This window comes from Abrus precatorius, unplaced genomic scaffold, assembly GCF_003935025.1.
Source record: "Abrus precatorius isolate BTA unplaced genomic scaffold, Abrus_2018 Scaffold4, whole genome shotgun sequence".
Lineage (NCBI taxonomy): Eukaryota > Viridiplantae > Streptophyta > Magnoliopsida > Fabales > Fabaceae > Abrus > Abrus precatorius.
In genome coordinates this window covers 9,693,433-9,707,090 of record NW_020874384.1, presented here as the reverse complement: position 1 = coordinate 9,707,090, position 13,658 = coordinate 9,693,433, and the positions used below count along the sequence as shown (strand labels likewise).

Here is a 13,658-nt window from a genome sequence, read left to right as displayed (position 1 = left end):
TGAACATCATTTGAATTTTTTTCATATATTGTAACAAGAATATGTACAAAAATGGATTAACAACTCCAGATCAATGGACTGCCATAGAAGTGAAACTAACTGATAATCAGCCTTCTTCCACTGATCTCATTCAGTGGGATTAATGTCATTTGTCTTCTTAGTCAGATGGTCAGAGAGGCCTTAACTCAAAAACCAGATTTCCACTGCAGCTTGTCAATCCATATAATTTTTTCCATTAAGTTTCTTTGAAGTTATTGATGGATTTCTAGAGAAGACAAAGGATATAAGGTTTTTGCTTAAGGATCCAGTGCTGTCAGAGGTCGCAGTTAACTTAGGAGGTGACTCTGTTGGACGTGAGGCATAACTATTGAACAAGGTGAGATACAGAAGAGACTAAACAAAGTTCATCAACCTGAAAAATGACACCCAAAAGAGACAAAGGGTGTGCCGACAAGGGGAATGACACTTGCAGCGAGATAAATGGTGTCACGTAGGACAACACGTGGCTTACATGTGCCGATGAACTGGCTCTATGGGTAGTGCGCGTGGGCTGCCGGGAGATGGCGGCAATCGGTGGGACAACCAATCTGAGACTTCAGGGCTAGTGTCGAAGTCTTAGGCCAAATGGTGGTCAGACGTTGGGACAACTAGGATTGATGGTTCTATGTGTTTTGTTTTTATAAGCCCACAGAATGTGAGCTGTGATACCAACTTGAGACAGAAGCTCACAAACTAATTAGGGTAAAATCTGAGTTCAGTCATTGTCATTCAGCAGTCCTTATAATAACATTCTGTACAAACTGAATCCTTTGATTATAGGGATTGGCTGAGTAATTACAGCTGACCCCTAATTACCTTATTTACATAATAAATTAGATTCTATATAAAAGGAAAGAATGGTAACTATATTAATAACGGAAATCTAGAGATTGTCAACAAGGTCCATATCCACCTCCTTTTTTAAACTCTATGCTCTTGCCAAATCAGAAGAGACTAAACAAGCAAATTCACCTTCCATGGGAAAACAGGAAAGTGCATCAGCAACTTTGTTTTCTTTGGCTTTGGTTTATATATCACCTCAAATTGGAAGCCAAGTAATTTGGCTAACCAATTTTGCTTATTTACCGAAACCACTTGTTGCTGCAATAAGTCCTCAAGTCTTTTCTGATCTCAATATACAATAAACTTCCTCCCCATTAAGTAATGGCACCAATGCAAAACTGATAGAGCTACTGCCATGAGCTCTTTCTCATAAATAGGTGGTAGTGTAATGTATTTGGCAAGTCAGACCAATTGATGGAAATCAATAAGAATGAAATGCAAGTATTATTGAATACTACAAAGAAAAGGATGAGTACACATAACCAGAGCCTATGGCTTCTACAGAAATCCCAATAGATACTGGAATTCATCCCCCTCAAAGAGAATGCAAAAACTTGTTTTTTTTCAAATGCCTCCACACCATGCCAATCATTCTCATAATGTACCTTCTTCTAACTAACTTATTCATTGAATTCTCCCTTACTCCTTTCTCACATACACCCCCACACTTTGGGCCTCTCAACAGGTTCTTATAACTAATCCCCTTTGCTTAGCGTGTCACTTGGGCCAACAACCCCAACAGAAATAGACCATAATACTCCTGTTATAAGTGTATGGAGTGCATTTAAGTCTGATACTACTCTTTGCATGGTTTTCCTGAAAACCACAATTTTGTCCCAATAACAGGAGCTGAACCTCAGGAGAAAGGATGTAACTCCTCAAAATAAAAAAGTTTCCCCTATCAGAAAATGAGTGCGAGGAGTAGTTATGAATTTTGGCAATGCCTCAATCTGTTTTTTTTAGTCTCTGCCTAATGGATTTTGGACTGTGGAACTTTTGATCATATAGCTGGTCATCCTTCCCTTTTCCCAAACTTATCTCCCACCAAAACTTCTCTATTCTTCAAGCTACTGGATAAGCCACAGGATTTTGATTTGGGAGATGAGATACTAGAGTTCAAGTCATGTTTGATTCTATGGCTTGCATATCCTCAATCATAGCTTGCTGCCATACTAGATGGGAAAGGGATTCAAGAATAGTTTTAGGTGTGGAAACAGATGATAATAGTTTTATCAATGGGTGCTCATTGTCAGACTTGAGTCAAATTATACTGTGGTGGATCACCCTGAGGCTTGGCTTGTGGCTATAGATTTTACCCAGATTTTTGGGGTCAATGATGGGGTTATATTCTCTCTTGTTGCAAACCTTTGTCTATTTTTTTTTTTTATCCATAGCAGCCATGAATCAGTGTATCCTCAGTTGGACGTCAAATTGTCTTGTTGCATTGAGACTTGACTGTGGAAGTTTATACGGAGCAACCTCTAATGTTTGTTGCTCACGGGTCATTAGATTTGGGCCATTTGGCTTATAAGCTTAACAAATTGCTATATGTCTTAAACAATCTCCTTGATTTTAGATGATTCATCTTGTTATTACAAAAATTTGGAATGACTTTAAGTAAAATGGATCACTATATTTTATAAGCACTCACTAAATCTATGTATGTATCTATCTCGTGGTCTCCGTGGATTATATTGTCATAACAAGCAATGATCATACTTAAATTCTACGTTTAAAGGAGCATCTACTTAGTCACTTTGAACCAGAAGACTTGGATCAATTAAGATACTGTCTTTGGATTGAAGTTGCTCAGTCATAGACTCGAATTTCTATTTCCCAAAGAAAGTATTCTCTTGATATCCTTGAGGAAGCTGAAATGTTGAATTGTAAACTAGTTGATTCTCTGTTGGATCCAGACATTAATGTTTTTGGCCCCTGATTCATATTTAATCCTTTTAAAATTTATTACATGCACATTTTGTTGAACAAGTACTATCCTCAGCCCCTAATTTATTATAATTTTCATCACACTATATTAATTGAAAACTAAAATCTTTTTGGCCCCTAGTTTATCAGATTGTTCTCTTTTTCCTTTGTTGTTTTGTGTTTTGCTCTTTTCTGAAGGAGGATTCATCGTCCTCCTAATTCTTTCTATTTTTTTTTCCTTGTATTAATTAATTGCTTCTTTTATAAAAAGAAAGTTATTTATACTTTCTTGTAGCTCATTTGGATGATTGAATGCAGACAGTTGAGAAACGGCCTCGAGAAATGATGCTGAGGCGTGAATTTGCAAATGCTGTTGGGTATCTGAACCAAATTCTGCCAGTAGAGAACCATCTTAGATTTATTCACTGGGACTTTCACAAATTTGCAAAGAGGTAAGAAGAATAATATGCTTTGTTTTTTTGTCCCACAGTAGCAGTTTCTTCAATTTTTTTGCAGTTCAACTCAAACTGACTATTCTCTATTATTCTTTGCCATTTTCAAAGCAAGTCTGCCAATGTTTTGGCAGTTTTAGGAGCTGTAGCAAGTGAAGCACTTGATTTAACTGGTTTTTACTACAGTGGTAAACCCAGCATCATAAAGAGGGCCAACAAGAGCAATCGAACGAGCACAGGAAGGTATGATCCATCATTGAAATTTTACCTAACACTCAGGACAGTCTTTTGCTTGTTTTTTCTTCTAAGATTTGATTGAACCATACCTGTAACTTGAAAATATTTTTTAAATGATCTGTATTTGTCTAGCCATGTGCTTTTGTATTCTAAACAAGCAAGATACGAAAAATGCAGGGGTCTGCAACCTTTTCCCAGTAAACCACCTGCTCCTATATGGTCCTCTTGTGTCATTTTTCCCCAATTAGGGATATAGGACTAGAAGTCTCCATTAGAAACATAAGATGATTGAATAAGCTTTCAATTCCTTTCTTTTCATTTTTGGATCTTAATACTTCTTTTAAACCTTTCCTTGGTTATCCATTTTTGGTCATTGAACTGCAATACTGCTTTCGGGGATGTGTTTTCCTTTCTCTGTTTTTCTTCGGTTTTAGATGAAAAAGAGAAAGCTTCACCTGATCTTTATTAAATAATAATGATTGCTGATGATAACAATAGAATGTTAGGTCTTTATGTCAATGCTATCCAAGAAATAACCCCATCGTACCAGTAGTCAAAGACTCAAAAATCCATTGGGCCTTTAGGCCGTTTTATATTTGGTTGCAAAAAAATTTATGAAATAAAAATGTAATTCTGCATTTAATTCTATATTGTTTAGATGTATTAGATTTTAGAAAAACCTATATAATATTGTTACCATAACTTTAAGCTTAAATGGTTAAATAATTCAATAAATATATTATTTTGGTGGTGATAAGGTAACAACACTTGTGTTGGTAACAGCACTTGTGTTGGTAACAACACCAGTAGAGCATTGAAAAAGACCTAACACTAATTGGTTTATCATAGTTGTTATAGAGATGAATGTAATCAATTGATCCATATCATGGTAGTTAGTATCGCACGATTTGCGATTCGATACATGCGATTTGATGTGGTTCTGCAACTGAAAGATACTATCGGGTTTGTTCCAGAATCGCAGCTTGAATCCCCTGAATCGCACAAATCGGTGCTGAATCGGGATTCTTGTGTGCAGCAGATGATTCTGCCACAGACCGGGTCAAGCATGACCCGGTTCAGTTGTGTTGCTTCCTCTGCATGTGAGTGTGACTGGGTGGGTAGTGGGTTCTCTTCTCTATCTCTATTTCTTTGGTGTTAGTTGCTATTGTACATGCAAGTTTGAGTTGCTCCTGGGTGTTAGTCACTATGCCTGTGAGTTTGTCTTGCAAATAGGTGTTGGGTGTTTGAATACAAGCACCTCTCCCCGTTCTCCTTGTATTTGATTCCATTTTGTTTATTATTATGCATCTTTGTTTTTTTTTTCTTTTTTCTAGTTGCATGTTTCTTGATCCTTTTTTTGGGTCAACATTTGTCTACATGTTACAAGGTGTGAGCTAGGTATTGTAGAACAATGCTTTTATTTTTATTTTTTTATTTATAAAAACTTATATTATTTAAATAAATGAATAGAATTGTATTTTTTAGAGTTATAATTTTTAACGGGTTATGATATATTTTTCTAAAATTTTATTAAATGTTATTTGTGATTTTAAGGTTATTTTGCTTATTTATGATATTTTATGTGTGTGTGTGTGTGTGTGTGTATATATATATATTCAAATATAATTTTATATTTTATGTAAGGTCTTATGTTCCATGTTACGATCCACCAATTTATGGATGATTTATACCGTTGCAGCCTTTTTTTGGTGTCATTGTGGTTGATGTGACTTGAATTTTTATACTATGTTTTATTTTATTAGTTATACAATAAAGTATTTGACTATAAAATGTCAATATATGGATAAATTTAATTTTTCATTATATTACAATATTTTTTATTATATTTTTAACAATAGTCATGAATCTTATGATTCACGATACGATTCAATTCACGATTCAGAAAATAGGTCTTCTTATTCACGATTTGAATCTTGATTTAACTACCATGACCCATATAGCCTGGCAGCTGAAGGCACCTAGTGGGACATGGTGTGGTTGCTGTTTGTGTGTGTTGTTGGCAGTGTTATTTCCAGGGGATTCTTGTTTTTCTGCATATTATTGCAGTTTTAATTTTGTACTTGCAAAAGAGAAAGATGTTGCTCAAGAAAAAGGAAGTTCTATTTATATTCTCAGCTCATTTTCTTTTTTTATAGGGATACTTCACTGAGAGATCTGAGAGCTAGTTCTGGGGATCTTGCAAGGGCTGGGAACAATAATGAAATGATAAATTCTGTGGTTACTAGAGACAGGGAGACTGACATGAACCATCAGAACAAAAAAGATAATTTTAGTAGTGATGCACCATATTTTCAGAGTGGAGTTCTCCGTACCAACTGCATTGACTGCTTGGACCGTACAAATGTTGCCCAGTATGCTTATGGTCTTCAAGCTTTAGGACGCCAGCTCCATGCAATGGGTTTGACTGATGTGCCTAAAGTGGATCCTGATAGTAGTATTGCTGCAGCTCTAATGGATATGTATCAAAGTATGGGAGATGCTCTTGCCCACCAGTATGGTGGTTCTGCAGCTCATAATACAGTATGACATATTTTATGTGATTCTAAATTTATGTAATCTGTTGAACAAATATATAATTTTCATTTTTGCATCTTCTTCTGCTTCTGTTGTGATATGTGTTTTTCGGTGAATGACAGGTGTTTCCAGAGAGGCAGGGAAAGTGGAGAGCAACAACACAATCAAGAGAGTTTATAAAATCAATAAAACGATACTATAGCAATGCTTACACAGATGGTGAAAAACAAGATGCAATAAACTTGTATTATTCCTTCCGCCTATTTTTTTATTAATAATGTTCTTTTCCTTTCCTAGATAGAATTCATACTTGTAATAAAATTTTATATTTTTAGGTGTCTAATGTTCGAGTACTCTGTCCCTTAATTTATCTGTTAATAAATAATGTTAAATATTGAAGACATTGTTTTACTGCCAGATTTTTAGGTTACTTCCAACCACAAGAAGGGAAACCTGCTCTCTGGGAGCTGGATTCAGATTATTATCTCCACGTATCTGGGATTGGGGATGATATAATCCCTGAGAAGTGGTGAGTCCTCCTGGTTACTTAATGACTGGTATTAAAATCCACCACTGACATGCTTCTATGATATGTTACAACCAGCATTGCTTTTCTCATTTTTTTATACATACATATATTGTTTATTTGCCTTTTCAATATTCAATTTGCTCCTGAATTTTGCAGTTCTGAACTGAATCTTAAGCCTTCTGGAAGAGGTGGAATGGTCTTCACCCCTATACCAGCTTGCAGAGAAGACTTCTCACGGATAAAGTTGACATCATTTGACAAGTTAATTGAAAAGACCTGTAGTACAATTAAAGATGTAAGACTCTGCTGTGAACCTGATCAGAGGCCAGCGGGTGGTTCTGGAAACAGCGGTGTAGCACCTGACGCAGCGTAATTTCTCTTGTTCTGAGTAGCTGTTTAATGATTTTACTTCTCGCATATACACTCCTTTTTATTGATTGCTGCCTTTTTCACATTATTGTAATGTGCATATGTTGATTCTAGAAATTTTCCTGTAATTCATTTTAAAACTATATTCCTGTAGCTTGCTTTCTTGATTTACATTAACTATAGCTGATATTGTCCCTTCGTTCTTGCTTCTTAATACTTGCATCACAGAGTTTTATTGTATTTCTGGTTTTATTTCAATAAATGAATTGGTCTCATGTTCTTTTGTCTGTGCTTAATGCTCAGATATTTAAATGAACTAGATAGTTTTTCTTTTATTGCTTTCTGCTTGCTTATTACATTATAATTATGAGCAACATTCGGTGTGTTTGGATAAGATTTTAACTAAAGCAAATTGGAATTTGGATTTTCAATGCACTTTTCATAGTTCTTCAGTAGTGTTTATAGGAAGGAAGTTTATTGTACCTTTTGCTCAACTCCAACTAACGTTGAATGACTAATACAAGCAAGGCATTAATCAGTTTGTTAATTTAAGTATCATGATTGGTAGAAGAGAATATCTCTTATATGTGAGCTTAGAATCTTTAGTTCTTGATCACTATAAACTCCTTGCATAAACTTAGTTGCAATGTCAGCCACCCCTTCCAACCTAACCAAGTGTACTCTCATTTTGAATGGGAAGTAGTGATCAGAATGTCTGACTGGTTTGAGATACAAAAGTTATTCTGTGCTCTAGGTAACCTAAGGTAATTATGTTGAGTCACTGATTGTCTGTTGATCTCCAGTGAGATACAGCTTAAAAGCCCAAATTGGCTTTTTGGCCAGAGAAAGTATGAAGAGGGTTCCTCGGCTGCAAAAGTTGCTTCTCATGAAACTGATGTCGAAGGATCTCAAGCTAATGGCTTTTGCGACTTGAATTGGCTTTCTTCTGGCAATGATTTGGATGATGAGGACATTTTCCAAAGGTATGTATCTATAAAGCACATTATCCTTGCAGGACTTTGATGCACCTTTCATTTTATCCCTTGATGTTTGGTATCCAATTTGGTCATTTTTGTATTGGCTAACATCTGCACTTTAGATCACCACTTACAAATTTGTATGTTTACTGGTGCCTAGTGATTTATTTAACTTTAGGCAGAGTTGAGCAATGCTGATTAACAGACCAAACTTAGTGCATTTGGATCTGATCTGTTAAGTAGAGCTACAGCCGTTAATATTTTCAAGGCCACAGAAAATTCTGAACTTCGATAATGTTCTGTGACTAGCAATAACCATGTTTCAGTTGGTTTAAATTATGAAGGTATACCGGAAAACAAAAGTTTTATTTCATTACTGCTACTCTTGACTGGTTGAGAATCCTGTGATGTCCGTTTGGAGGCTTATTTCCACTGTTGACAGTCCACATTAGTTTCATTTCATTTGATGTCTTTTGTTTGTTCAGTTTACAGATGGTACTCTTTTTACTATAAAATTTGTAGGTACCTCACAATTACCTCAGCAAACGAGGCCAACGGTTGGTATGGAGGTACTCTCCTTGGTGATCAAGATGAAAGCAGTGAGATATATAAACATTATGCTGAGTTATGTCAGGTATGTACTAACATTAATAATCACCATGCCTACGCTCCTTTCAATCTAGACATCGTTCTGTGAAACGCTTACCCTTGCTTGCCTCAAATAAACCGCTATAGACAGAGGTACTGACCTCAAATAAACAGTACAGACCCATGAAAGGTTTTTTAAGAATTCCTTTGTTAGTTTTTTTTTAATAAATCAATTTAAAGAAGCTTCGATGGATCTTCTTGGTGTTTAATGGTGGAAGGGTGAGGACAATAAACCCGAGGTCTGAATCGCGTCAAGTCCTGTTTGCGTAACCCAAAATGTAAAAAGAAAGAAAACTGATAAAAATGAAATAAAGCATATAAAAGAACATCTACGATGTCTTGGTGTTATAACCTGTCATGTATTCATGCTTATTGTTCTCATTGGCATATGCAGGGACCTGCCTTGGAACTTTTCCAAAACGACACAGAGAGGGAACAACACTATGCGGATGCTTTAAGTTTGAGTTCCTTTGAAATTGTTAATGATGCTGCCGTTGCAGCAGAAATGGAAGCATCTCTAAAGGAGTATGACCAAGTCGGTTCTGACCTTGGGATCATTCCCACATCTTGTAAATTCTTTGCTGATGATCCAAGCTGGTTGACGAGATGGTTAACTGGGGAAGAAAAAGTACCAAGGATATGATAAGTTATTGTTTTGACATGTATAATTGAAACGCTTATTTTTGTACTATTCAACTTTATTTTAGTTCCTTATACAAAGTATGCGCCAGTTTTTTAGTCAATCCTCGGAAATTCGTTCAATAGCTAGCTTATTATACACATACATAAATGAAATCTACTTTAAAATTTATCAATAATTATAAATAAATACATTAAAACAGAATAAGATTACTCGAAATTTATTATTAGATTTGAGCATTCAATATTTGATGTTAGTGATTTCATTTCATTGTAGGGTTTTTACTTTTACAACATCATCTAATTTAAACACTTTAATCACAATATTTTGTCCCACTCTTTTTATGCTGATGTTATAAAAAAATGTTTGGATGAAAAGTAGGGTTAATTGATTTTTAATAATTATATTCGTACATTTATATATTTTTATTATTTTTCATCTCATACTTTCTACAACTTATATCTGTATATTTATTTTTTTACATTCATTTTTTTTTATCGTGTTTATACTCTTATCTCTCTTTTATTATTTATCTTATTTTTATTTCTTCGTCGTATCTCTCATCTTTTATCCATTGTATTCACAAGCAACGCGCCATTAATCAGCTACAAGTCTACGAGCAGTAATTTCCCCAAAATCAGCTACAACCAACAGGACAAGACTCTTTTTCCGGTACCAACAAGATGATTGCAGGAATGAGCCCCTCTAATAAGGGAAAACAATAAGCTTGCAGGCCACCATAGAGCCTAGTACTGCCACCAACTTTTAAACTTTATTTAATCAAAAATATGTTATTAATAATTTTAATTTTTTAGAATTTATTTAGATGCAAAAATTTTAAACTTTTATTAGATATATTGATTCAATCATTTAATTAGACAGTTTCTGATTTGACCAATGGCTTGAAATAACTTGAACAGAGTACCGATGCGAATTTATAATATTAAATATACTATTGGGCCATATATGGTAAACGCATGGGAAAAAGAAAAAGGGAGAGAGGCAACAGGGACGCACAGGAAGGTGGTGAGGGGGCACACACCTGATTGCCGCTGAAATTGAATTCAAAACCGCTCGCACTTTTCAAAACCAAAACCCGCTCTAGCTCTCTTTCTCTTGCTTTGGGAGAGGAGAGGAGAGGAGAGTAAAGCAATGACGATGCAGCTTCCGTGCGATAGCGAAGGCGTGTGCATGGTATGCAAGGGTAAGCCAGGGGAGGAAGAGACGCTTGTATGCATCACATGCCACACCCCATGGCACGCCCGCTGTCTCTCCGCCCCTCCATCCACCCTCGCCGCCACCAATCACTGGCTCTGCCCCGATTGTTCTGACCCTCACCTGGATTTCCCCCCAGCACACGCCCCCGCCCCCAGCCACCTCGTCGCTGCAATGCTAGCCGTCGAGAACGATCCTTCTCTCACCCAACGCCAGAAAGCCAGAAAACGCCAACACCTCATCACCGGAAAGGTCCACCCAGACGACGACGACGACGACGACAAAGAGAAACAGAATAAGTCGTCAGTATCCGATGTTCTTGCTCGATCTCTCAACTGCTCCATCTGCATCCACCTACCGGAGAGGCCCGTCACGGTTTGTGTCTCTTATTTTCAACCCTTTCTTTTTTCTCATTTATTTATTTTATTTTAACTTTGTAACGCCAACCAATCACTCAACTTTTCATCCTTTCTTTCTTTTATATTATATATTTATATTTACATTTATTGGGGTGTCGTATGGTATGGTATGGTATGGTATGGTATGGTATGGCTATTATTATATTAAATTAAATTAAACAATATAATATTTGATTTGATTCAATGAGTGAACGACTGAAAAGGAGAAGTGAACGCAGACTCCGTGTGGACACAGTTTCTGTCTGAAGTGCTTTGAGAAATGGATTGGGCAGGGAAAGAGAAGTTGCGCAAAGTGCCGCCAGATTATCCCCCCCAAAATGGCAAGCCAGCCCCGTATCAATTCAGCACTGGTTTTCGCCATTCGCATGGCCAGAGCAGGAGCAGCAGGAGGAGCAGCAGGACTGGCTTCAAACACCGTTAAGCATTTCCTCCACAACCAGGACAGACCTGACCAGCCATATACTACGGAGCGCGCCCAGAGGAACGGTCGTGCAAATGCCGCCAGCGGTAAGATATTCGTGACGGTGCCCACCGATCATTTTGGTCCAATCACGGCGGAGAATGACCCTTTGCGGAATCAGGGTGTCCTGGTCGGTGAATGTTGGAATGATAGGTTGGAGTGCAGGCAATGGGGTGCTCACTTCGTCCCTATCGGTGGTATTGCCGGCCAGTCCCATCGCGGTGCCCAATCTGTTGTTCTCTCCGGTGGTTATGTCGACGACCAGGATCACGGCGAATGGTTTCTCTACACCGGAAGGTACTATTCCTTCTCCATTCCCAATTCCCCTTCCCATTCCCATTCAATCCTTTAACTCTTTCCATTCCAGCGGTGGTAAGGATCTCAGTGGCAACAAGCGCACCAACAAAAATCACTCTTTTGACCAGCAGTTTGACAAGTACAACCGTGCTCTCCAAGTTAGTTGTCTCAAGGGTTATCCGGTTCGAGTTGTCAGGTTATGCATTCTTCTTGGTTATCCATGCCTAGGGTAATTTATTGCTATTATATTTTGAGCTTTGATGATTCACATTCTAATATTCTATCCCGTAAGCATAAGCAGATCTCACAAAGAAAAACGATCCTCCTATGCCCCTGAGAGAGGAGTGCGCTACGATGGAATTTATAGAATTGAAAAGTGTTGGCAGATAGCGGGACTGCAGGTAGATAGATATGTGCAATGCTATAATTGCCTCTCCGTTTGCTTCTTCAATTCATGCACCCTTTCTCATCACATCACATTCTCCTAACCAGGGTTTCAAAATTTGCCGCTACCTATTCGTTAGGTGTGACAATGAACCTGCCCCTTGGACAAGGTACCTATTCTTCTATTCTGCACCACGTTGGAGTTTTTGCCATTCTATTTACAAAGTTATCTCAATTGAAAACGCAGTGATGATCATGGGGATAGGCCCAGACCCTTGCCACTCATTCGGGAACTCAAAAAGGCTACAGTCATATTTGAAAGGACCGAAACTCCATCTTGGGATTTCGATGTGAGTGATTGATTCTTGAGGACTTCATTTTCCTTGGATTCGTTCTCAATATTGCGTACAACATGAAATATACATCATATAATGCAGTTAGAAATTTGTAAATATATTCAATGAGTAGATGATGATTTATCTAGGAGGAAGATTCTCGTTGGAAGTGGAAGAAATCACCACCTCCCAGCAGACAAAAGGTACAAAACGAGGAACCCATTGTGGCAGCAGCGTCAAAGTCAAACAGAGAAAAAATGGAATTCCAAATAAAGTCAATCAAGGAACAATTGCAGAGAGGTATATTAATACGTTTGGCAATGATGGACTTTCTCGGTGATATCCATTAATACAATACATTCTTATCTTGGCATTTTGTTTTACCGCACAAACAGGGTTCTCGTGCATGATATGCAGGGAGGTTATGGTTTCACCAGTGACAACACCGTGTGCTCATAACTTTTGCAAGTCGTGTTTGGAAGGTGCTTTTGCTGGTCAGGCTTTTGTGAAGGAGAGAAGCAGGGGTGGGAGAACGCTTCGGTCCCAGAAAAATGTGATGAAATGTCCTGCTTGCACCATTGACATCTCTGATTATCTTCAGAACCTTCAGGTACACGTTTCATGGTTTAAGCGTCATAAATCATGCTGCTCTTAGACCTACGGTTTCTAAATTCGTCTGGTCTGCTGATGGGTTTGTATGACAGGTTGATATAGATTTGAAGGGTGCGATTGAATCACTGAAAGCGGAGGCTGAAGAAATTGGAGAATCGCTGGAGTCGAGTGAGGATGCAGATAGATCACAGGACGATGGAGGTGACAAGGATGAAGGTCCTGACCCAGTGAACAAAAATTCTGTAGAGGTGTTGAACGGTTCACCAGTAGGACCTGATGTTAGTGAGGTTAAAGATACCAAAAAGGAGGCAAATCCAGCGGTGAAGCGCAATGCAAAGAGAATGAAAAGTAATTATGGAAAACAATCGCCTGAAATGGGTGATGGTAAAATTGCCGAAGGAAGTAAAAAATACAGAAAGACTAAGGCTTAGGATGTGGATAAAGAAATTGATTCTCCATCAAGTCCTCTCAATCTTCCATAAAATCACGACTCTGGAATTTTAACAACTGCATCATCAGCCTGAAATGTGTCTTTTTGTTATGCTGATGGTTCAGAATTAGTCTTGGAAGTGCTACTAGGACAGTCACTATTTTTCCTAGTTTATTGTTTATCATTTTGTCTGTTCATGATTTTATGGGGAGTGGAACTTCTACCAAAAACATTTTTATGGAAAGAAAAAAATCGTAGACCTGTTAGCATCATGTATATTGAGTTTTTATCTGTCTATATTTTTGCATTAT

The 13,658-nt window shown here is 37.4% G+C and overlaps 2 protein-coding genes across 8 annotated transcripts in view; both read left to right on the top strand.

Annotated features, from left to right (window-relative positions):
* LOC113865193 (phosphoinositide phosphatase SAC1) overlaps window positions 1–9,422 on the top strand; it is a 29,461-nt gene extending 20,039 nt beyond the window's left edge. For 2 of the 7 annotated variants that reach the window (XM_027499590.1, XM_027499594.1), the window contains exons 9-17: window positions 3,127–3,260; window positions 3,372–3,503; window positions 5,654–6,038; window positions 6,155–6,276; window positions 6,451–6,561; window positions 6,718–6,930; window positions 7,734–7,913; window positions 8,430–8,541; window positions 8,950–9,331. In XM_027499590.1, coding sequence (XP_027355391.1) covers window positions 3,127–3,260; window positions 3,372–3,503; window positions 5,654–6,038; window positions 6,155–6,276; window positions 6,451–6,561; window positions 6,718–6,930; window positions 7,734–7,913; window positions 8,430–8,541; window positions 8,950–9,198 — 1,638 coding nt within the window. In that variant the 3' untranslated portion in view covers window positions 9,199–9,331. Of the gene's footprint in view, window positions 1–3,126; window positions 3,261–3,371; window positions 3,504–5,653; window positions 6,039–6,154; window positions 6,277–6,432; window positions 6,562–6,717; window positions 6,931–7,733; window positions 7,914–8,067; window positions 8,252–8,392; window positions 8,542–8,949 lie in introns of all 7 variants that reach the window. The other 5 variants (XR_003504969.1, XR_003504968.1, XM_027499592.1 and 2 more) reach the window with 5 other exon arrangements.
* Window positions 9,423–10,307: 885 nt separating this feature from the next.
* On the top strand, window positions 10,308–13,620 carry LOC113865194 (E3 ubiquitin-protein ligase ORTHRUS 2-like). Its single transcript, XM_027499595.1, has 9 exons — window positions 10,308–10,785; window positions 11,048–11,586; window positions 11,657–11,782; window positions 11,888–11,987; window positions 12,079–12,140; window positions 12,218–12,320; window positions 12,455–12,605; window positions 12,701–12,915; window positions 13,010–13,620. Exons 1-9 carry the CDS (start codon window positions 10,348–10,350, stop codon window positions 13,346–13,348), a joined length of 2,073 nt encoding a protein of 690 aa, XP_027355396.1. The 5' UTR covers window positions 10,308–10,347; the 3' UTR covers window positions 13,349–13,620.
* The last annotated feature ends 38 nt before the right edge of the window (window positions 13,621–13,658 follow it).